The 25653-nt window shown below is 38.3% G+C and overlaps 1 protein-coding gene across 1 annotated transcript; it reads left to right on the top strand.

The window, feature by feature from the left end:
- The first annotated feature begins 17709 nt into the window (after window positions 1-17709).
- On the top strand, window positions 17710-25222 carry cks2 (CDC28 protein kinase regulatory subunit 2). Its single transcript, XM_028816393.2, has 3 exons — window positions 17710-17886; window positions 23223-23350; window positions 23883-25222. The coding sequence occupies exons 1-3, from the start codon at window positions 17828-17830 to the stop codon at window positions 23924-23926; spliced, it is 231 nt and encodes a 76-aa protein (XP_028672226.1). The 5' UTR covers window positions 17710-17827; the 3' UTR covers window positions 23927-25222.
- Window positions 25223-25653: the final 431 nt, after the last annotated feature.

Genomic DNA, 25653 nt, shown 5'->3' with positions numbered 1-25653 from the left:
ATAGCAAACTCATCACTTGTTTTGTCTTACATTGCCCAGAACTGGAAGCATTAAATCCCACTTCCTGCAACAGAGGCATTCTTCCTCAGTGGCCATTACTTCATATTTTCTACACATACCCCAAAAATCACCACTTGTTAGTTGCATCACCATACCATTCAGTTGCATATTTTCTTTATTACGTCTCTCCAGTTCTGCTGTTGTTTCTGTTCTGTCCTCTTCAGTCTGTTGGAGTTCCTCATCAGTACATTATGACTTATAAAAATACGGTTCAGTAAATATGTTTAATGTATTCTTGTCTTCATTAATGTATTCTTGTCTTCAGAGGAAGAGGATGACAAAGAAGAAGTGGGATAGTCAGAGAGATGCAGAAAGTAGACAAGAGTACAAGGAGATAAGGCGCAAGGTGAAGAGAGAGTTGGTGAAGGCTAAAGAAAAGGCGTATGATGAGTTGTATGAGAGGTTGGACACTAAGGAGGGATAAAAGGACCTGTACCGATTGGCTAGACAGAGGGACCGAGCTGGGAAAGATGTGCAGCAGGTTAGGGTGATAAAGGATAAAGATGGAAACGTACTCACAAGCAAGGAGAGTGTGTTGAGCAGATGGAAAGAGTACTTTGAGAGGCTGATGAATGAAGAGAACGAGAGAGAGAAGAGGTTGGATGATGTGGAGATTGTGAATCAGGAAGTGCAACAGATTAGCAAGGAGGAAGTAAGGACAGCTATGAAGAGGATGAAAAATGGAAAGGCCGTTGGTCCAGATGGAAGCATGGAGGTATTTAGGAGAGATGGCAGTGGAGTTTTTAACCAGAGTGTTTAATGGAATCTTGGAAAGTGAGAGGATGCCTGAGGAGTAGAGAAAAAGTGTACTGGTGCCGATATTTAAGAATAAGGGGGATGTGCAAGACTGCAGTAACTATAGGGGAATAAAATTGATGAGCCACAGCATGATGTTATGGGAAAGATTAGTGGAAGCTAGGTTAAGAAGTGAGGTGATGATTAGTGAGCAGCAGTATGGTTTCATGCCAAGAAAGAGCACCACAGATGCAATGTTTGCTCTGAGGGTGTTGATGGAGAAGTTTAAAGAAGGCCAGAAGGAGTTGCATTGCGTCTTTGTGGACCTGGAGAAAGCATATGGCAGGGTGCCTCGAGAGGAGCTGTGGTATTGTGTGAGGAAGTCGGGAGTGGCAGAGAAGTACGTAAGAGTTGTACAGGATATGTACGAGGGAAGTGTGACCGTGGTGAGGTCTACGGTAGGAGTGACGGATGCATTCAAGGTGGAGGTGGGATTACATCAGGGATCGGCTCTGATCCCTTTCTTATTTGCAATGGTGATGGACAGGTTGACAGACGAGATTAGACAGGAGTCCCCGTGGACTATGATGTTTGCTGATGACATTGTGATCTGTAGCGATAGTAGGGAGCAGGTTGAGGAGACCCTGGAGAGGTGGAGATATGCTCTAGAGAGGAGAGGAATGAAGGTCAGTAGGAACAAGACAGAATACATGTGTGTAAATGAGAGGGAGGTCAGTGGAATGCTGAGGATGCAAGGAGTAGAGTTGGCGAAGGTGGATGAGTTTAAATCCTTGGGATCAATAGTACAGAGTAATGGGGATTGTGGCAGGGTGGAATGGGTGGAGAAGAGTGTCAGGAGTAATTTGTGACACACGTGTATCAGCAAGAGTGAAAGGGAAGGTCTACAGGACGGTAGTGAGACCAGCTATGTTATATGGGTTGGAGACGGTGGCACTGACCAGAAAGCAGGTGACAGAGCTGGAGGTAGCAGAGTTAAAGATGCTAAGATTTGCATTTGGTGTGACGAGGATGGACAGGATTAGAAATGAGGACATTAGAGTGTCAGCTCAAGTTGGACGGTTGGGAGACAAAGTCAGAGAGGCAAGATTGTGTTGGTTTGGACATGTGCAGAGGAGAGATACTGGGTATATTGGGAGAAGGATGCTAAGGATAGAGCTGCCAGGGAAGAGGAAAGGCCTAAGCGAAGGTTTATGGATGTGGTGAGAGAGGACATGCAGGTGATGGGTGTAACAGAACAAGATGCAGAGGACAGAAAGATATGGAAGAAGATGATCCACTGTGGCAACCCCTAATGGGAGCAGCTGAAAGAAGAAGAAGAAGAAGAAGAAGAAGAAGAAGAAGAAGAAGAAGAAGAAGAAGAAGAAGAAGAAGAAGAAAAAGAAGAAGAAGAAGTATTCTCGTCTTCATAGTTGAACATATTGACAATTTGAAGTTATAGCTGTTTTGTCTAAATTCTAAAAGTAAATGTACCCATTAAGAGTTGATTCTTGAAATAAAAATGGTTGGCATTCACAAAACAAGCTAGAGGAAACCACACCCCTGGGGGACAAAAGGTTTCATGGAGGGAGAGGCAATCAGTGAGATGAGGTACAGAGCTGGTTTTCATTTGAAATGGCCAAATCTCACAACAGACTGTTTACTTTTTTATTCCTTTCCAAAGCAATGTGGTGTAGGAGGAGAATGGGCATCCCTGTCAGGAAGGAGAATACTTTTATTACCTAGGCTTGAGGCCAATGCAAAGCAACAAGCAAACTGGCCAATGGGAACTAACTAGTGCCTGGCCAGTATGATTTAGCAGATGGACAAGCGGAAGCCGAGAGTCGGGAGCTCCATCCCCCATACACCAGGTGGCAGTGGTCCACATATAGGACACCCGCAGGGGTGCTTATGAGATGGAGTCCGAAAATGCAGCCCTGTCAGGTCCCTACATACTGTTAGAGGGAGCTGTCAGGGGAGGCCCTCCCTACTTTCTTCTGGGCCCAGAAGTGCTTCTTGGAAGACATGGCATAGCACCAGAAGCATTCCTCAGTCCAGATTAAAAGGAGCCTGCTGCCTTATATCGGGGAGTCAGAGTTGAGAGTGAGAGGACAACAATTAATGGAGGAAGAGAGGAGGAAGAATTGTGTATTTATTGTGTAACTGTGGCTGATGTCTGGAAAGATGATTGTAGCGAAGTGTATTGGAGAAATAAATATTTTTTATTTTATTCCAACAACATGTTGGGTATTACTGAGTCTTGAGTTTGGGGCTTAGTGGTGCACCCTTGTGGTTACAGAGGATACACTGTTTTACAATATTTTTACAGTCTCAAGAGATGGATTAATATTTAATAACATTCTTGCCTTAAAAAATTACATATTTGTTAAGTTTCATTCTTTTTTCTTATATTTGGACCAGTGTACCCTTTAGCCCCATTGCAGGCTGCAAGAATAGACAAGGTATTTTTAAAATTTATAAAAAACATTTCACTTTAGAACACAGCTTTATGTGGCAAATTAATATATACCACGATTCTGAAGAAATTATTGGGACTTGAATTATACCAAACTCAAATATAGTCTTTATTGAGACTATGTTGTAATAGTGGGCATTGACAGATTGGCATGCTGATGGTTCAGAGTTAAGAGTTTGAAATAAGTGAAGGACAGTGGGAGAGTGCCTCCAGGACCATGTTTTCGCACCGAATACTGAATGGCAGCATCTCCCTTAACAACCTCTAATTTGGACACTTACAGAGTGGTATGGGAGTTGAAGTCCCAATTGGCAGCCCTGTCAGGTTTCTTGGGTGCTGCCAAGGAGAGGCTTCTCTGTTCTGCCTGACCCAGAAGTGCTTTCTGGAGGCAGTATTGTTACACCGAAAGCACTCCAAGATCTCATCTAAAAAAACTGCTCCTCCACCTCACACAAAGGAAATTGCAGTATGGAATGGAGGAGGACAAAGCTCACTTGGAAAGAAAGAGGAAAGGGATAGAGAGTTTCCATTTGAATGGTAAAATATTGATTATGAATACTTTAGCTTATGGTTGTAAAAGGCACTGTGTGCTAATAAAATAGTCCTTTTGAGATGTAAACCCATATCTTTTTTAGTTGTGTCTGGGATTTGGGGTACATGATGCCCCCTACAGGTCACATTGTTCAGATACAGTGATAAAAGAAAACATCAGAACATTAGAATAATTTAACTCCTATCATCTAACCACACTACTTGGCAATGCATTACATGTGTCTGTGGTTCTTTGAGTGAAAAAAACTTTCAGGATTTGTATTAAATTTGCCCTTAACAATATCCTCGAGTTCTTGTTGAAATGTATTTTAAAGTAACAGCAGAGATCCACTGTACCAATTTATCTCCATAATTTAAAACACTTCAATCATGTTTGCTTGAACCGAAAAGGTTCAGCTCCTTCAGTCTCTCCTCATAACTCATATCTCTCAGACTTAACCAGCCTAGTTGCTCTTCTGTAGTCTTTTTCTAGCAGCACTTCATCTTTTTGCCACATGAAGACCGGAACTGTACATGATACACCAGGTGAGGCCCCACTAATCAGTTAAGCATAACCTCTTTTAGTGTACCTTACACATGGTGCTATATAAAATTCTTGATTGCTTCTTGATTACCTTAATAGCTTTTGTACATGGATCATTTGATCACCTTATTGATCACTTCTGTATGCTGTATATTGGTATTGTTGATTCATCTTAAATGTAATCCTTAACATTTACTCATAATAAATTTCATAATGAATACTTCTTTTAGATTTATTACAAAACTTTTATGCAGGACCTTATCAAAAAATTTCTGAAAATTATGGTAGATAATATAAAATGCATAGATTATATCATATTAGATATAGATAATATCATATTAGATATAGATATAGATAATATCATATTAGATATAGATAATATCATATACTCTCATAGAACTCATATTACTGAAGTACTTCCCTCTGCACAATTTCTAAATTACTCAGTACCTCCTTGGCAGTTCCTGTTACATTTAGAAGGTTACTGACTTCTTCACACAAGTAAATCTCATCAAAATGCACGTTCAGAGCATTCAACATTTCAGTGTCTGCATATTTTAAATCACCCTTACTGTTCGTTATACAGTTCACCTCCTCCTTGACTATTCTTTTACTACTAAAATACTAAAACTCTTTTGGGTCGTCATTTCTCTCCACCTATCTTTTCACTTTCCTAATATCTTTTTTAAAGGTGCAGCTCTTTTTTCCTTCTTCAGCTTCTTCTCAGATCCTTATTTATGAACTGCAGTGTTTTCTTTAATTTCCTACAGCTACTAAATTTTGAAATCAGCTTGTTTTACATTAGATGTTAAATCTGTCATTTATCTCCTTAACTGTCTCCACACTTGTCCCACTACAGTATATCTTATTTAGGCTTTTCCTCATGTGCTCAAATTAAATTTAACTGATTTATTTTTTGAGTATGCATTCTGCAAAAGCACTGTAAACTATATTTGATTATGATACTAAACGTTCAACCACATCTCCTAAATCCTATCCTGATTATTACAAAATACTAAATGTAGACAGGCTTCCCACTTGTTTGTGCTTTAACATCCTACAGTGCAAAACTGTGAGTATAAATTAAAGTAATAGTGTAAGAGAATATCTATTATCTTATATTATATATTACTGCAACTGGTATATTATATTATATATTACTGTAACTGGTATTCCTTTTGTATGTAACTAAAGTTTCCTGTCAGTCACACCCTAAGATGGTGCCTGCCTGATCATATGACAAATTACCAAAGACTTTTAAACTGTCGTAACTGTTGTAGTAACATTATTATCTATATATAGCATATGGTGTGATGTGTTACGCAAGTGCATTATGCAAAATATTTTAGCCTATATAAGTTTAGCTGTTCCTTTACCATGCTCACTCTGATGTTTTGAAATTAAGACATTTTTTCGATGATAGCTGTTATTTCACAGAAAATCCACATCAACCAGAAAATATTGTATAAGAATAAATATTCACTCACGCGAAATATGGATACATGTATGTCACTAAATTTTTGATCCTTCAGCTTTTTACCAGGGAATTTTTTTGACCACAGAGAGGTAGGACCTCGGGTTTTACATCTCATCCAAAGAACAGTGCCATTTTTTCAGCACAATGTCCCTGTCACTATGCTGGAGCCCACACGCAGATCACAGGGTAAGCACACCCTGTCTGGACTAACCAGTACCCCTTCTAGCACTTATAGCAGCAAGCCAATCTTTCTGGTTGGTCTCCCATCCAATTACTGCCCAGGCCTAATCATTCTTAGCTTAAGATGGATTACCTGTTCTAAAGTGCAGGTGGTATGGCTGCTGGCTACACCAGTTGTGGCCTGTAAGTTGCAATTGTAGCTGCCTCTAAACTTAAATAAGGACCAGTGATGCCAGAAAAATATACAAAACATATAAATACCCCAATGAGTAACGATGGGCCATACCATACAACTCTTTTCAACTAAAACATATAATTTCCAGGAATATAGTGCTCCTGTCATGAAAAACTATCTTCTACCTACTAGTTACCCAATTACAAAAGCTGGATCAAACAAAAGGTACTGACAATTATATAAAATTATTAAAACTTGTCATTTTGGTATTATTCTTGTAATACATTTTGCAGTTCTGAAATTTTTCAGGTAACAAAGTCAAACATTTTGAGGTAAGGAAGACGGAAGTTTTGAGGCAAGGTACTTCTGCTCATTAATCATGGTGCTAGAGAGTGGTAATGTATTGCATCTTCACGAGGACAAACAAGTAAGAATTTCACAGTAGCAATCACCCAATAAAGCTAAGAACCCATATTCAACTCAGTCCCAAACCCTTATATTTAGACCAAACTGTTTTGTTGTTCTCTGTACCTACAGTATAGTGACTTCAATTAAAAGAGAAAATAGACAGGAAAAAATATATGTGCATTTGGGCATGGATTGAAATGTGCCACCAGAGGGAAAAAACGTCTTGAAAGAAAAATCTTTTTATAGGTTCACGGCTGTAGATGGTCCAGAAATCCTTCAAGAAATCAGCTGTAGCTTGTAGGGGACTCCCTTACTGTCCCTAAACCTAAATAAAAATAAAGCAGACAGAGATATTGTTATGATCATGGAGTTCCAAAGCACAAAGAAAGTCCCACAATTGTCCAACATGCCCACTATGAGGGATTTACCATCAAACCCCAACTAGATAAAAGGGCAAACACTGGATATTTATAAAATAAAAGGTATATTTTAACAAAAATTATCTGATGCACAAAAGAGGGCTCAGTGGAACACAAAAAGAAAAATGAATTGTCTGAAAAGGAAAGGGCAATCCAGTAGCAAACATTGAATCCAAGAGGAAAAGTCAAAAACAAAGCCCAGGTTCAAAAATCCAGAAAAAGCACAAGAGAACTCACTACATCACAAGCATATTAAGAATGAACTGCAAGGGATGGTGGATTGCCCCCATCTTTACAGGGTTGAGGTGGTGCCGTGATGGGCAGGTAGGCCCATCTCTTGGGCAACACCCACAAAACACAAATGGTGAATAAAGTAAATTATTAACAAAAGCAACATTAGCGTAAATACTCAAAAATTAGCAAAAAAGACATCAAACAATGGATTTGAACCCCAGCGAGGGGAGGAATCCTGACTGAAATACAACAATTATAGTTAGCCATGGCTCCCACCTTTTGATTTTGTTTCCTGCCCCTTTTATTGCTCAGGATAATACAGGATTAGAAGAAGGATGGATGGATGGATGGATGGATGGATGGATGGATGGATGGATGGATTGATAAATTTGATTGTGTTTGATGGAGGATCAGCGAGTCCCTTCATTTGATTGCAGGCCCCAAGTAATAAAGTTGCATTACTGTAGCAACAGGGGACTCTCTGAGGTTCTTTCTGCCGCTATACTCTCACAATGGCATTGGTTACATAAGAACATAACAATTTTGACAAACAAAATGATACCATTCAATCCATCAGGCTGATTTGTTTAGCTAATAGCAAAGCTGTCCAAAATCTCTTTGAGATACTTCTTAAAAGTTGTCAAGATTTAGGCTTTAACTACATGGCTCAGTAGCAGGCTCTTACTGAATTCTTCTGCTTGTCTTGTTATTTTGTGCTTTGCTCTTTTGTTTGTTTGTTTCATTCTGCTTTATTTTCAAGAATTTTAATTTTTTGTTTCTGTTTTAGGGGTTTGACGTGAAGATTACAGATTTTAGCTTTGTTAAATAAGAGATTATTAGATGTTGTCTTTTTAAATTTTTTACTCTTTTTTGATTTTTACATTTTTTTTAATTAGAATTTTGAAATTTGAGTTTTTGATTTTTAGATCTTCCTCTATCTTTGCACATTTCTTTATTGTTTTGTAAACATTATTTAATTATTATAATCAGGTTTTCACTGTGGGCAAAGCTTTTTTTTTGGCAGCTTCTCCCCGGTTTTCACTCTCCCATTGCATTAGTTTTGGGGCAATCCACCATAAACATATTACACTGTAATATATAGCAAGGAATTATTCAGAGAACAATGAAGCTTCTTGATGCCATCTAGTGGGTTGGCCTATGACTTCTATTTATGTGAAATTATAAGTTCACTCTCTTTCAGTTGTGTGGCTTTATATATCAGAGCATAAGGATAGCATAGGATGACTCAGGCGCCACTGAGAGTGGCAGCCTTCTCAGCAGCTCCGTGTATGACTTTATTTTTCTACCTTTTATTTTTCTCTTTTTTTTATTATTTTTTATTGATCACTCTTATCACTTTCTTTTATGTGGATTCGTTCCCTGGACACTCTTACTTTTACAATGTTGACATGGATTTTTACACGCCGAGACTCGTCGATTCAAGTAGTCAACTTCAAGCGCTGAGAACAAATGCCAGTGTCGGTGTGGTTCCCTATTTACCCGACGAGGTAAGAAGGCGGTATCGTGGCAGCAGAGCCGGCACTAAGCTAAAAATGAAGCGGATTGCGAGAAAGTGCCGTTTTAAGCCTTTGGTGCCTTCTGTGATCCTGGGAAATGTGAACTCAGTATCAAATAAGATCGACGAACTGGCTGCGCTGGTGAAAAATGTCAGAACCTACAGAGAATGCAGTTTGTTGTGCTTTTGCGAAACGTGGCTAACTACCACCATCCCAGATGCTAACGTGGAGCTACCCGGGTTTAGCACAGTTAGAGCGGACAGAGATGCAAATACCTGTGGGAAGCACAAAGGAGGAGGACTAGCTCTCTATGTCAATACAAGGTGGTGTAACTCTGGACATGTGAATGTCAAAATCTCCACTTGCTGTAGGGACATTGAACTGTTGGCTGTAAGTTTGCATCCCTATTACTTGCCCAGAGAGTTTGGACACGTCATTGTTGTTATTGTTTACATACCTCCTCGGGCGGACGTGGAGATAGCGAGTGACATCATCCATTCTGCTGTTGCTAAGTTACAAACACAGCACCCTGAGGCGCTTGTGCTAATCGTTGGAGACGACTAACCATGTGACGCTAGACAAAACATTGCCTGCCTTCTCCCAGGATGTGGACTGTAACACCCGGGGAAATAAGACTATTGACTTACTGTATGCAAACGTTAAAGACGCATACAGCGCCACCCCGCTGCCTGCGCTTGGGAAAGCAGATCATAACCTGGTTCTGCTTCAGCCTCACATTACAAACCAAGAGTGAGGGTCCTACCTACAACCACATGCTCATTCAGGAAGTGGTCCCCTGGAGCAGAGCAGGCTCTGAGAGACTGCTTTGGAACTACGGGCTGGGATATCCTGCAGGGATAACATAGTGAGAACATTGAGGAGGTTGTTGACTGCACTACTGACTACATCAACTTCTGTATGGACACAGACAGACAGACAGACAGACAGACAGACAGACAGACAGACAGACAGACAGACAGACAGACAGACAGATAGATAGATAGATAGATAGATAGATAGATAGATAGATAGATAGATAGATAGATAGATACTTTATTAATCCCAATGGGAAATTCACATTCTTCAGCAGCAGCATACTGATACAATAAATAATATTAAATTAAAGAATGATAATAATGCAGGTGAAAAACAGACAATAACTATGTATAATGTTAAATGTTAATGTTTACCCCCCCGGGTGGAATTGAAGAGTCGCATAGTTTGGGGGAGGAACGATCTCCTCAATCTGTCAGTGGAGCAGGACAGTGACAGCAGTCTGTCGCTGAAGCTGCTCTTCTGTCTGGAGATGATACTATTTAGTGGATGCAGTGGATTCTTCATAATTGATAGGAGCCTGCTGAGCGCCCTTCGCTCTGCCACAGATGTTAAACTGTCTAGCTCCATGCCAACAATAGAGCTTGCCTTCCTCACCAGTTTGTCCAGGTGTGAGGCGTCTTTCCTCTTAATGCTGCCTCCCCAGCACACCACTGCGTAGAAGAGGACGCTCACCACAACTGTCTGATAGAACATCTGAAGCATCTTATTGCAGATGTTGAAGGACGCCAGCCTTCTAAGGTAGTATAACCGGCTCTGTCCTTTCTTGCACAACGCATCAGTATTGGCAGTCCAGTCTAATTTATCATCCAGCTGCGCTCCCAGATATTTATAGGTCTGCACCATCTGCACACAATCACCTTTGATGATCACTGGGTCAATGAGGGGTCTGGGCCTCCTAAAATCCACCATCAGCTCCTTGGTTTTGCTGGTGTTCAGGTGTAGGTGGTTTGAGTCGCACCATTTAACAACTTCATTGATTAGGTTCCTATACTCCTCCTCCAGCCCATTCCTGATGCAGCCCACGATAGCAGTGTCATCAGCGAACTTTTGCACATGGCAGGACTCCGAGTTGTATTGGAAGTCCGATGTATATAGGCTGAACAGGACCGGAGAAAGTACAGTCCCCTGTGGCGCTCCTGTGTTGCTGACCACAATGTCAGACGTGCAGTTCCCAAGACGCACATACTGAGGTCTGTCATTAAGATAGTCCATGATCCATGCCACTAGGCATGAATCTAATCCCATCTCTGTCAGCTTGTCCCTAAGGAGCAGAGGTTGGATTGTGTTGAAGGCGCTAGAGAAGTCTAGAAACATAATTCTTACAGCACCACTGCCTCTGTCCAAGTGAGAGAGGGATCGGTGTAGTATGTAGATGATGGCATCCTCCGCTCCCACCTTCTCCTGATATGCAAACTGCAGAGACATTGTAGTTCCAGTAAGAACAGTACGCTGCTATGCTAACAACAAGCCATGGATTACAAGTGACATCAAGGGCCTTTTGAACCAGAAGAAAAGGAATTTTAAAGGTGGTGATCAGCATGAGCTCAAGCGTGTGCAGAAGGAACTCAGAGTCCAGCTCAGGGCGGCGAAGGAGCAGTACAGGAGAAAGCTGGAGCAGAAGTTGCACAATAACAGCATGAAGGAAGTGTGGGATGGGATGAAGATCATCACTGGCTCCAGCTCGAAGCCGGGTGCCACCATCAAGAGAGACGTGAAGAGAGCAAATCAAATGAACAACTTCTTTAACAGGTTTGACCACCCTAACCCACTCTCACCTCGGAGTACTGCACCCTCCACCCATCCTTCTGCTGATACCAGCATAGGAGAGACATCCCCACCCACAATTACAGCAGCGCAGGTGAGCAGAGAGCTGAGGAGACTTCGTGCCAGCAAAGCAGTGGGTCCAGATGGAGTATCGCCACTACTGCTGAAGGTCTGTGCGTCGGAGATGGGGAGTCCTCTACAGCGCATCTTCAACCTGAGCCTAGAACAGGGGAGAGTCCCGAGGCTTTGGAAAACATCTTGCATCACCCCAGTCCCAAAGGTATCACGTCCTAGTGAGTTGAACGACTTCCGGCCTGTCGCTCTGACGTCACATGTGATGAAGACCATGGAGAGGCTGCTGCTTCACCACCTGAGGCCACAGGTCCAACACGCCCTCGACCCTCTGCAGTTCGCATACCAGGAGAAGGTGGGAGCAGAGGATGCCATCATCTATATGCTACACCGATCACTCTCCCACTTGGACAGAGGCAGTGGTGCTGTAAGAATTATGTTTCTAGACTTCTCTAGCACCTTCAACACCATCCAACCTCTACTCCTTAGGGACAAGCTGACAGAGATGGGAGTAGATTCATACCTAGTGGCATGGATCGTGGACTATCTTACAAACAGACCTCAGTATGTGTGTCTCAGGAACTGCAGGTCTGACATTGTGGTCAGCCACAGAGGAGTGCTGCAGGGGACTGTACTTTCCCCAGTCCTGTTCAGCCTATATACATCGGACTTCCAATACAACTCGGAGTCCTGCCACATGCAAAAGTTCGCTAATGACACTGCTATCGCGGGCTGCATCAGGATGGGACAGGAGGAGGAGTATAGGAACCTCATCAAGGACTTTGTTAAATGGTGCGACTCAAACCACCTACACCTGAACACCAGCAAAACCAAGGAGCTGGTGGTGGATTTTAGGAGGCCCAGACCCCTCATGGACCCCGTGATAGTCAGAGGTGACTGTGTGCAGAGGGTGCAGACCTCTAAATACCTGGGAGTGCAGCTGGATGATAAATTGGACTGGACTGCCAATACTGATTCTCTGTGCCAGAGAGGACAGACCTGGCTATACTTCCTTAAAAGACTGGTGTCCTTCAACATCTGCAATAAGATGCTGCAGATGTTCTATCAGACGGTTGTGGCGAGCGCCCTCTTCTACGCGGTGGTGTGCTGGGGAGGCAGCATTAAGAAGAAGGACGCCTCACGCCTGGACAAACTGGTGAGGAAAGCAGGCTCTATTGTAGGCATGGAGCTTGACAGTTTGACATCTGTGGCGGAGCGACAGGCGCTCAGCAGGCTCCTATCAGTTATGGAGAATCCACTGCATCCACTAAACAGTGTCATCTCCAGACAGAGGAGCAGCTTCAGCGACAGACTGCTGTCACTGTGCTGCTCCACTGACAGACTGAGGAGATTGTTCCTTCCCCACACTATGCGACTCTTCAGTTCCACCCGGGGGGGTAAACGTTAACATTATTCAAAGTTATTGTCTGTTTTTTACCTGCATCTATCTATCTATCTATCTATCTATCTATCTATCTATCTATCTATCTATCTATCTATCTATCTATCTATCTATCTATCTATCTATCTATCTATCTATCTATCTATCTATCTATCTATCAGTAACAAATCATCTAATCCTCACCGAGTCCTAAAACTCAGATAAATCTACCTGCATAACAGATTTAACTTTGGCATTTATTCAACAAACAAAAGCCAACATACAGCCATGTGCAGCAAGTAAGTTCTTCCCAAGATGAAATAGTTTGTGGAATCATCTTAAGCACTGATAATTTAAAGTCCATTTGTGTTTGATGGCTTTTGTAATAGCACAGATCTCATAGGGTCCCATAGCAGCATTTCAACTTTATGTATTGCCTGCAATGGGTACTTGCAGTTTTAAAAGAAAGGGGAATCTGGAAAAGTTGCAAAGTCAAAATAACAAGTGAAAGATCGAAACTGTGAAGGTGTGAAATAAATAAAGTTCAGGATTTGAATCAGAATCAAAGTGGAGATACCATGCAGGATCCCCCTGACAATCTCTCTACCCTAGCCCATTCAGAGATGGCCAAAAAATAAAGTGCTAACTGTACATGTCCCAATTACAACAAAATAGTTGATTCTTAATAAGTGTACCTCCTATTTCTAAAGATGGTACAGTGGATGTAGAAGAGAAATTAAGACGAACTGTTGAAAGTTCTTAAAGAAGTAAGTTGTAAAAATAAGTTTCCCTGGGAGTCTGCTAAACATTTGCTTTTTTCCAGCGAGATGCCAGGAGGACCAATTTCTTATTGGAGGATGAAAAGGAGTATGATGAAAAATCAAGAAGATAAACAAGCTGTGGAGAACAAGGAATCAAGACATCCAAACTGAGCAAAAGGTGTAAATAGAGATTCACAAAGATGATCAGGAGGGCAGGACTAAAACATATGAAGAAGGAAGCTAGCACTTTAAAAGAGTGCATAAATTCTGGGTCGGGGCTAAATCAATTAAATATATAACGTTGGCTGACTCACTTACTCACTCATCAACAACAACACTATTCCTCTTTAGTTAAAAAGCTGAAAATTGGCAGAATGGTACATCTAGGCCAGTAGGTATCCACTAAGAAAGGACATTTTAATATATCAATATTTAGGGATGTTCTCCTGGGATCTTTTGTGGCCTCTTGAATGAGTTGTCACTGTGCCCTTGAGGTATTTTGGTAGGCCAGCCTTTCCTTTATAAGGCTATTTGACGATAATGCCTCTCATTGAGGTGTTGTAGAGTCCCAGAACATTAGTAATGGCTTTCTAACCTATTCCTAATGGGTATGTTTTAATATATTTTTCCTTATCTTTTCTGAAATTTTCCTTCATCAAGGTACAGTGTCCTTCTAGAAACCTTTTGATGACTACTTCACTCTCATGGTAAGTAAAAATATATGGTGGGGTTTAGATTCAACAGGGCTGGCAGGTGTTGGATAACTTTAGTATTTAAATATATTAAGTAGTAGTTTAGAAATGGTGTTCACTCTGGTACCATTATCTAATGTTATATTTTATTTAAAGATCGGAAACCATCCATTGTGATAAATATACAAAAAGAGGATATCAGAAAGGAAGGCAAGCATTTTTTCAAAAAACTTTATGTACTGTATATTCAGTTCATGTGTGATGTGCTGGGAGCTACTAGCAGTGGTTCCTTGTTTGCAGCACTTTTAGCCCTACTATTACAGACAGCATCTAAACTTGTTGACAATCATGTCTCGCTCACCTTGCTTCTCACTTTCAAAGAACCAGATGGAAAGTTACTAAGTTAGACAGAAGCACTGCAGATATATGACTTCAGTATCCAACAAGTCGGAAATCACTACTCAAATACAGTACTGATACCCTCTTCCTTCTTTTTTGAGAATCAAACATCACAGTCTAACGGGCATGAACATCTCTGAAAATCTGTGGGAAGATCTTAAATATAGCTGGCTAATAAAAATGTTTGCAAGTTGTGATTTTGCCAGGGTGCCCAAACATTTGCAAATGACACATTTACTCCTTGCTTTTTTTTCATTTTTAAATCAATCATAACTGTACATTACCATTCTAATAAAAAAGTTTGTTTGCTGTTGAAGTTTTTACTATTTATTTTTTACTATTACTTCAAATGTGAACAAAATGTATAATTTAGCCAAGGGTGTTCAGACTTTAGCATGTAACATTATACTTTATTTATACATTTTTAGCACTAGTGCCAAGTGCCAGAATGGATCATTTTGCTCTTTATATGGCTCTTTTGTGTAGATTGCTCTTCCTAAAAGGACTGCTCACCATTACCGCAGTAAATGGAATTCTTCTCGTGACATTGCAGGCTTGCCATTTTTCATGGCGCCCCTGCCACTGGCCCTAAAGCTGCTCATTCGCATGACATAATGCCAACTCATACTATGAGTGACTCATTCCTAGCTGATGTAACTTGTCAGTGTCGTTACAGTATATATGCGCTATATATAAACAGGAGAAAAAAAAAGTTACTGTCCGGTATGAAAGGTATTTTATTTCTTACATAAGTATAACAGGCAATTTCCAGCCTGTATGGCTCAAATTATCAGTTAATTGCATTGCTTATCTGGAAGAATAGTCCTTTAGCCTAGGAAGTTAAATATTCCAGTTCTTCAGGGCATAGATGGCAACTTCATTAAATATGTGTGATGTCAGGCTACAAGAATGTTCCTTTAGCTCAGCAGAATAGGCAACTAAATTTATGTTCCAAGGGTAAACTTCAGTCCATCTAGCATCTTATGACAGGTGTAGTATGAATACAGTGTTATATACAGTATAATTAAAGTGTGCACTCACACACATCCTCAGTTACAAAGAGCCAAGTTTGAGGTGACAGTAGGGACATTCACTCTAGATTCAAAAGCCCGGTCTCCTGGTGCTATGAGAAGACAAGTGTTATAAACTCCGGCACCCAGATTCCAAATGTAAGCAAGCTAATTAAAGGTATATGCGCTATAGGGGTGTATCTTGGTGCTTGTGAATTTCCCCTTGGGATTAATAAAGTATCTATCTATCTATCTATCTATCTATCTATCTATCTATCTATCTATCTATCTATCTAGTATTACAAACTGTGGCATCATCTGAGAAAAATCTTACCACAAAAGTGGCATTACTCTAAATTATTTTAAACTAACTAATTTTGAATAAAACCAGGTGTTACTATATGCAAACAAAATGTACTGTGTTCATAAGAATTACTTGTAGATGCTTTGAAATCACTTTTTTTTTTGTCTGGGGCCTCCAGACTTACCAGTATGAAAAAGCCTCCACATATGATACCCTGGTTGCCTTGTATTGATGTCTAGTTATGCAAGATGTCAAGCTTTTTGGTTTTCCCTTCTATTTTTGGCCCTCTATACCCAAAAAACCCTAATTGTTTTGGCAATTTTGGACAATATTTTGCGGAGAAAATGACATCCATATGATAGAAAGCAAACCAAAAGGTGTCTTCAGCAAAAATGATCAGAAGGATTTGAAGTTGTGCAGGCCACATCAACCAACTCCAGAGGTTCAGTCCCTAATGGGTTACAAGGGGTCACAGTTACTCCTTTCCACAGAATTTCAAAATAAATGATGATCGATAATACAGACCAGACATGTATTAGCATTTTATGCTATTTCGAGGTTGCTGATCACGAATATGATAATATTTTTTATATTTGCCTTTTTTTTTCTTTTACCAGAGGTCCACAAATTCACAGATTTCTAACATAAGCATATGTGGTGTCTTTTAAGACTATTACAAGATCAGTGATTATGAAAATTATGTTATTTTTGCTCGTTTATTAAGTGAATACAAATTTATTTATAGAGCACCTGTGAAGTCATAAAGTGCTGAACAATAAACCATTGATTAAAAAGAAACATCAAAACATAAAGAACATATAATATCAAAACAATTAACATAGAATAAAATAAAATTTCAAAAAATTTCAAAAAACAAATTACAAAACAAGGCTACCCAAATGTCTGTCAGAACAGATGGGTTTTAAATTGACTCTTGAACAGCTCAGTAGATTCTTTTAATCTCAATGACAGTGGAAGACTATTCCATAACCCTGGAGCAATTGATTGAAATCCTCACGTATCTTTAAAATTGTTCGAGGAACCGAAATGTGATCTAAATGAGCAGATCTAAGAGCACGGCCAGAGGAGAAGGAGGGTCGTAATAAGAACCAGTTTTTGAATTGGTTTCTAAATTCCAATGGGATGAGGGTGAAGTGGGAACTGCAATAATCCAGACGTGATAAGATGAAAGCATGGACAAGCATTTCCATCCCAGCCCTGGTAACAACGGATCTCATCTTGAATGAATTGCTAGGTATTTAACACTCTATGGACCTCCAAAAGTGAGTGAAAAAATAACAGACTTCAATTACAATCGAAAATATTTAGACTCATTTATATTCATATTTCAGTATTTGGTACAACTGTTCTTGCTTATTATGTACTTTTACCTCCTGAAGTAAAGATTGCTTATGAACACCACGAATTAGTGCGGCTTACGCTATCTCAGACATTTCTTATACGGAAAAAAAACTCCTCTAAATTACACAACCGATCTTGTGAATAAAGTACAACCACCAGACAACGCTGACTTGTCATCCAGCAAGAGATAGTTGAAAATCCGCCCTCCTGCAAACAAGGACTGCCTCGCTTGTTCAGAAGCCATTTTGGCTCTGATTATTTTTTCCGTTTCCTTACCGTCCGGTATTCAGATATAGAGCCAAAATGGCTGCTGGGCCAATGCGGATGTTTATGTAATCTGGGCGCGCAGCGAAATGAGGCAATTACGTTAGCCAATAGGAATACACAGGCAAACGGTTTGAGTTCGGGCAGAAAACCGCGAAAGTTAGAAAGTCGGTTAAGAGACGCGTCTGGTTGTTTTGACAGGATAATTACATAAAATAAAGGGAAAAAATGTCAAGAAAAGAAATTTACTACTCGGATAAATACACTGACGACGAATATGAATACAGGTATGAACGTATATGTTCTTTAGATTTATGACCACATTGTCTTACCATTATTTAAAAATTCTTAAAGTAGTGGTACGGAGGCGGGCGTTAATGTGGGGAGGTGCAAGTGACTAGCATTTTGTTTTCAGCTGTATTTGGGTAGAGTCAAGTTTACCTGGTGTGCTTTGCTATCGTTTATATTGAATCATCTCGCAATTAGGTTAGGCTTTTGTATGATGGGTTAAGGCCTTTTGATGCACACCTGCTTGATTGCGCCTGCTCCGATATGTTTGTTATCCCTCTAAGACAAATTTGCGGATGGACCAGCACTCGCAAATGCTGCACTGAATCTGTTTTATCGTACATCAGCTCGGCTCCTTTAATAAACTGTACAGCAGTCTTCATACATATTTTACTATTACAGCACAGGCAGTTTAAAAAAGCTCATACATTGACAGAACGGGAACTGAATCGATAACCTTGTGGTTTAAAGCCCACATTATCTAACGTGATAGTAATAAGTGTTATGAACAACTGTATATTACCAAACAATTGTCAGATGTTTGTTTTACAGATCTATTGATTAGTTTTTCAAGAAGTATGTAAACAATATCGGCCGAGTCCCTAAAGCCCGCAGCAGAGTGGGCAGACGAGCAATCTAAACTTGTATGCCACAGTTTATCACCTATAGTGTCGCTGTCTTCGAAGAAGGTCCTTCACCCTTAGTAAATAGTCGTCAAAAAAAAGTTCTGACGCAATAGCAGAGTTTTTCTTGGTGGTCCGAAATGACTTAGGAGCTACATCCATATTTGGATTTTCACCGTACCGTCGTTCGATCGGTCGCTGTTATTTATTTCTTGTCTCCTGTTATACTTGAATAAACAATCCCACTGACTGATCACGCGTCGACGTCTCCACTTGACCATATTATGATCAGGCAAGCAGCACTTGTCTGAGTTAAGATGAGCTTTCCTAAACATTACTGGGGAAATTAGATCCCTGTCTTGACTTGGTCTTACAAATGGATCAGACACCCACTCAAGCTGGCAGAAGATTTTGGAAAATAGGCAAACATTTGGAATTCTCGAAGCGCTGTGGACATTGACACCTTGACCGCAGAAGTTTTGAAAGATGAAAAGAATTGAAAGCTGACACATTATTCCAAAAAAAATTGTAGTTTAACATTTTGTTTTTTTCAATTGTAGAACACAAAAACAGACTTTATGAGTCTGTCTGACGCTCGTTCAGAGTAAATCAAATGCCCGTGTTTATGTTCAGTTTGTATTATTCATTTCGATTAAGTTTAAATCATTCATTAACCTTTTTCTTAATAAATATGCAGTGTCTGTTGCATACTGGGACCTACTGGTTCAGGTGCTGAACTATAAAGCAAGTTGCCTTTTATGAAGGTCTTATTTAAAGTAGATTGTTTCAAAATGTATAACTTTCATTAAAATGTAAACTCTCAGGGTCAAGGTTTGAAGTTTTTAGTTATTTTTAAATAAGAAAACATGAAATTTGTCTTCTTATGTGCATCCAGTAACAGACAAAATAAAAAACAAGTAGAAAGAAGACTGATTAAAAAGAAAATTTAATATACTGCATTTACATCATTTAAAAACAAATTGTTTGGTAACTGCTTCTTGCAGTTTAACAGTACATTTTTACCTAAAACAGTTGCATGATACATATGATAAACTCTACACTCTTAGAATATTGTATGATGTGTGATATTCCCTATTAAAAAAGGTATATGGTACTGGGAAGAAAGGAATTTCTGGAATGGTTTGTATGAGTCTTTAAAGTGACTGTCCTCCCTGATTTACTGAAGTTAAGTTCTGCATACTGGGTGTCTGTCATCAGTTGAGATGATTTCCAAGTTTTACAGCATTGCCGTCTGACACACACACCAAATCATCTATGTCATATCCAATAATTTTAGCTGCATGTTTCATAATCTGTTAAGAGTTTTTTGAAATTTGATTTGTCAGACCTCTAAATTAGGTCTTGAAGCCTAAAGCGATGACTAAACCAGTTCATGAAGGTGAAAGTGATGACAGACTGGATCATATTGCGGTAAAATGAAAAAATTATGGTCCTTGCCCAGTTTAAATAGTCTTGCATGTATGGAGGAGGAATAAGTGCTTATTGCCTTTAGAATATACAATTTTTGTATTAATGTTCCAATTACGATTATTATCAAGGATAGTTTCTAAGGTTTTTATATTCACTTACTATTTCTGCATCCTTTGTTCTCCTAAGTTTAAAAATAATTTCTTTAGTCTATTTGACATTCAGAGTAAGATAGTCAATCGTTGGTCATTTTGTGTTTTAATTTAATAATATTGTAAAAATGTGTTAAAATGAATGTCAACTGTAGATTGCCTTGTCTCTCCCCACATTCATGAACTGTATAAGTTAGGGAAAAATGGATGAATATATTTGTAGTTAATGTATAGTGCACAAGGCTTATAAAGGGGAAGTGTGCCTTGTAAAAATATATTTAAATATATATAAAAAATATATTTAAAAAACTTAATAACAGCCATATGTGTGACATTTTGTTTTTCCTTTTTGAGTAGATAAATGGTCATAAACTATTTTAGAGATACTCCCACATTTATATTTATTTTATACACACTAATACAAAGCATCTCAAAGTGCATAGTAGGGTTGTTTCCATAATTCTACACTTGCACTAAGTTTATGTTAGGCTACTGGTAGAGACTGAACTGCAAATCATTAACTGAACACTCCAACATCTTATTTAGCATGTCACATTAGAATATGTGTTATGTGTAATTACTTCTGTATGCATTAGGTTAATTTACTATCTTCTAACATAATGTGCAAGCTTAGAGACACTCTCTATGTTGAGTAATATTGGTTTTGTGCTACATTTGCTTTAGCTGTACTTATGGATATATTTTGTATTAGTGTGATAGTAAAATACTGAATGATATCTTTTAAGATTAGTTATTGTGTTGTTTATATGTTTATTAAATCATCTGGCCATGAATCATGATAGAAAATTGAGAAAACCCAAATGACTTTCTAAAACCTTTTAAAATACATGTTGAGGAATTTCAGCTATCAAGTGATCATTTTGTAAGCAGCAGGCTCTACGTCTCTGCTACAGGTGGGGAAATAAGCATCCCTTCCAACAGTGCTGGGCAGTATGACCAAAATTCTATATTACGGTATTTTTCTAAATTATACAAGTTTCACGGTATTCAACAGTATTTCTTTCCCCATGCATGAGTGGATGTTAACCACATTTTCCACTTCACTTACTGCAGTAGACTGGCTAAGAATAACCTATTCCACTGTCATGAGAATTGTACATTATACAAAAAAACATTTTAATGTGCACACAAGTATTAATACAGGTTTGCATGGCCCCATAAAGTGATAGTTTTCAAGGGGGTGGCACTAATGAAGAGAAGGAATCACATTGCATTACAGTTGCTGTCAAAATATAGAACGATTTTATTGAACAAATTTTGCAAACAACTTAAAGCTATAATTTTGACAACATATTTTCAACCATCCAAAGAGGCATTTAGACTTAGTAAAATATTCAGAGGTGCTTGCCAAAAGTTGTATTGCACTGAACATGTCTTAGAAAAGGAATAAAGAGTAAATATTTTTTGTAAACCAACTACACATTCTGTTAATGTTAACAATCTCTGTCCACTGACATGTTAGCTATATGGATTGTAATGGTGTTGGTTATCTCAATCCACCGCTTGCTTTTTTTTGTCGTTGGCAGTCCTCTAGCAAATGTGTCTACAAGTGACGTCTGACTCGAGTGTCCTCTAGCTTTTTCAGTTTTACCTGAGGACGTGGAGGGTGCCAATCTTAGTTCCATACATTCATGGTACTCCAAAGCATGTTTGTGGCTAAGGTGGTGCAGCAAATTGCTCGTGTTACCGCCTCCAGCGACAACTTTAGCTCAACAGCATTTGCAGTAAATAGTTGTTTGGTCCACATCCGACCTTTTAAAACCAAAATCTCCAGACAACAGGCTCCTTTTTTCTGCAAAAGTTCTTCTGTGTCATCATGTTCAACTTTATCGTCTGCTACAGCTTCAGTTTCGGAATGTTCTCTGTCAATTTTCACCGCTCAATACCTCCACTAACACATGTAATCTGTTGCATGCGTGTTTAGCGGTGTAGCAGTGAAAAAAGACCCCCTTAAACAGTTTCCCGCTGCGCCACATTCCAAACGTTATTTAGGCTATTTAAACCAGTATTGCGGTATAAGAAAAATACATATCATAACAAAAATAAAAAATGGTTTTCGGTATGAACCGGTATACCTCCCAGCACTAGTTTTAATAATAATGTTTGATTTAGCATGCTTTTTTTGGAGTGGCATGGTGGTAGCGCTGCTTCTGCTTTGTATTAAGGAGACCAGGGTTCATATCCCAGATTGAGTTTGCATGTTCTCCCCGTGTCTGTGTGGGTTTCCTCCTGGTGCTCTAGTTTACTCCCACTGTCCAAAGACATGCAGGTTAGGTGAATTGGCAATGCTTCCAAGTGCTTTTGGAATTATCAGTTACTTTTGTGATGTCACACTTTACCAACATCTTCACAAGATCTCTATTGTTTTTATATTTGATCTGCCAAGAGCAATTAAGTATCTGGTCATTTGTTTTTTGTGAAAGTAAAATGCAAAAAATATACTTAGGATGTGTTTCATATATTTAAATGCAACATAACTACACAATGCAGTTTTTGTCAGTGATAATAATTGATTTATCAATATGTATAATATTTGAGGTCAGTGTTGCTTAACAGTTTGATGAAAGGTAGTATATGATTTTTCTCACAGGCATTTGAATATTGCATAATTTCCAAAAGATGAACATAATGTATAAAAGCTTAAATCAACTCGTGAATTTTTTTTGTTTGTTTTTTTTAACATTTTTCAAAACTACTGTTTTAAAATTTGATGACAATAAATGTTCTTGATAATCCCCTGTTGCAAGATTGTTAAGTTTATAGCTAATTGTTTCATTTTGGAAGTTTTTTTATGAAATAATTGGCCATTACAGTTTTTTTTTTCCCTCAGAGATCCCATTAGTTTGAAAGAATATTTTTGTGGCTTGATAAAGACAGTAAACATAAATATGGGCATAATCACCTTGTGTGCTTGAGCCATCCATGTTTCTTTTAGTTGCATCTTCTACATTAGAGAATGAGAATGTTTGTTTTGCTTAGACTACATTTTCAAAAAATTTTATTATAAACTAATATAATTTAACCAGTGTGTGTTTGTCTGAGTACCTCTTTATACAAAAAAAATATTAGGTAGAAATGAATCCCTAAACACTTGTTTTCATCATTTTGCAGGCATGTATTTCTCCCAAAACCACTGGCGAAACTGGTGCCAAAGACCCACTTGATGTCAGAGGAAGAATGGAGAAGTCTTGGGGTACAGCAAAGCCAGGGATGGATACATTATATGATACACAAACCAGGTAAGTATTCTATAGAACAGTCAACTGAAAATCATTTCTGAATGTGTCATACATGAGTCACAGTTGATGAACTAATTCTTTCTGCAACATTGTTTAAAGGGCATAACCTTGAGCTACTTTCGTTTCTGTTCTAAAGAAAAATGAGATGCACAGAGCTGAAATTCAAACATTTTAATAAACAAATTCCTGTGATAAAGCTAGTAGGTTATGTTGTAATTTCTGAGAATGAGTATACATGAATTTCAATGCTGTCATTTTTTTATGTTAGTGTATTTGTGGAATAATGTGTGTATACTTTGCTACATGCACCTTTCCCCTAGACATATTAATACAGATGTAATCCAGATATTTTACAGCAACCATGTTAATGTTTTACTTCCTGATTTTTTCTCCAAGGTAATTTTAAAGATTAGTTACCTTCCAAGCAATGGGCATCCTATGTACCATCCTCGCTGTGTGTTTGAGTTACATTTTTGCTCTACATTAGAGATACACTTATTAAAAGCTAATTGTTTTTCTTTTGCTTTTACAGAGCCTCACGTGTTGCTATTCCGAAGGCCTATCACAAAGAAATGAAGAAGACAAACATGCCTTTTTTAAAGTGCACATAAATGTTATTGCAAGTCAACCTTTCACAACCTATGTTTATCGAGGAAGTTCAAACAAATGAAAATATTTTTGCATGTTTTCTTTTTAAATGCTGATTTGATCACTTCTGTAGAAAATTTTGTTGAGCAAAATGTGAGGCAAGTTTATTAATTCAGGTTGTTTTTTTTCTGCAATTACTAGGTTAATGTTTTAAATTTTTTTTTATTCTGCATACAGTTCTTTCCTAGTATTGGATATCTTATTCCTGTTACGTTTTTCACACAGGTTACTGGCTGTGGAGCATTAGGCTTATTGGCAGTACTTTAAATGAGGATAAACTGATTACTAATACTAGATAGCCTGAAATTGATATTTTTGTTTGAAATTTACACATTAAATTAAAAATTATTAACTGAAGTAAAAGAAGTAATTAAACCAATATAAAATTCTGCAGGTGTATAGAAGTTCAGATTGAAAATGTAAACTTAGAAAACAGAATTTTTCCTGAAATGCAGTGCATTTATTCGAGTGAATGGTGATCAAAGTGTTTTTGATCTAAAGCCAGGATATGTGAAAATTGCTTATCAAACTTCAAGGACTTTTCATAATTTATACTGTACAAGTTTAAATTAGTAAATGTTTTTAAACAAAAAATTTATATGTGTAAATTTGAAATTGAAAGCTCCATTGTACAAAGAACAAAGGACAAAGAACCCCAATATTATTTATTATGTTAAGGCTGAACCTGATTTGTTGACATTTAATACTGATAGTCATTTGTTTCGATGTGTTTCAAATGCACATGCTTGCGGTTTCTATTTGTAGCACCTTTGTGGTCTTAAAGAGTGGATACATTGATGTTACAAGGAGAACACATGGCCTATAATTCAAGTTTTTTTTGTGTGAGATATTCCATTTATTCTTTCAACAAAAATAACTAGTTTGAAAATTATTGTAATTCTGTATTTCTAAAAAGTTTAGTTTTTGTATTCTGTGAATACTGTAGATTTTCACTTTTATAGCTGTTACTATTTGTGTTTCAGTTTACTTGTTTCTACTGTATTAGTTGTTTCTGGATAGATTTTAGATATGCTTATTTAAAATATTTCTTTTTTAATTTAGAGGTATAAACACATAACACCACTTAACATTGAAAGTCTGTTTAAACTGTTATATTATTAGGTATCTTTGTGTAAGCAGAATACATAAAACAGTCGTAAAAAATTAAATGTACAAAAAATGAAATGTATTATTATCTGAAGTGAATAATGAAATGTTTCATGACATTTTGCATGTGGTTTCTCCTTAACTCACCTAGTTTATGATACAGTATGTGTGTGCAAAATAAGAGTGAGTTCGATGCTATATTTTATTAATTTTTGGCACCACCCACAACCTGTAAGTGAACATAATGAATGTCTGTTTGTTTATTGTTTAATGCCATTGAGTGGTCCTACTATAAAAGTGGCACATCATGCCCAAATGCACTGTCTATACCTTTCTAAACACACCTCAAGCAGGACATCTTTTATTTGGAACTATTAGGGGTACCTTGCGTTGTCTAGGGTGAGTGCACAACATTGTAGAAGAAAACATAGTATATGGTGTTCCTCTGTACAAATGGGAAATCTGCACAACCTTTGGTGGAAATGGGTTCAATGGGGTAAATTTGAGTACCGGACAAACACGTGCACACACACATACACAAAAAACAC

Source organism: Erpetoichthys calabaricus, chromosome 12 (genome assembly GCF_900747795.2).
Source record: "Erpetoichthys calabaricus chromosome 12, fErpCal1.3, whole genome shotgun sequence".
In the NCBI taxonomy this organism is placed as follows: domain Eukaryota; kingdom Metazoa; phylum Chordata; class Cladistia; order Polypteriformes; family Polypteridae; genus Erpetoichthys; species Erpetoichthys calabaricus.
Note: the sequence above shows the minus strand (reverse complement) of the source record. Positions and strands in the feature narration are given on the sequence as shown.

Coding starts and splice junctions, on each gene's coding strand:
- cks2 (XM_028816393.2), top strand. CDS start 17,828: ATGTCAAGAAAAGAAATTTACTACTCGGATAAATACACTGACGACGAA. Junction 17,887..23,222: donor GACGACGAATATGAATACAG/GTATGAACGTAT, acceptor ATCATTTTGCAG/GCATGTATTTCTCCCAAAAC. Junction 23,351..23,882: donor TTATATGATACACAAACCAG/GTAAGTATTCTA, acceptor TTGCTTTTACAG/AGCCTCACGTGTTGCTATTC.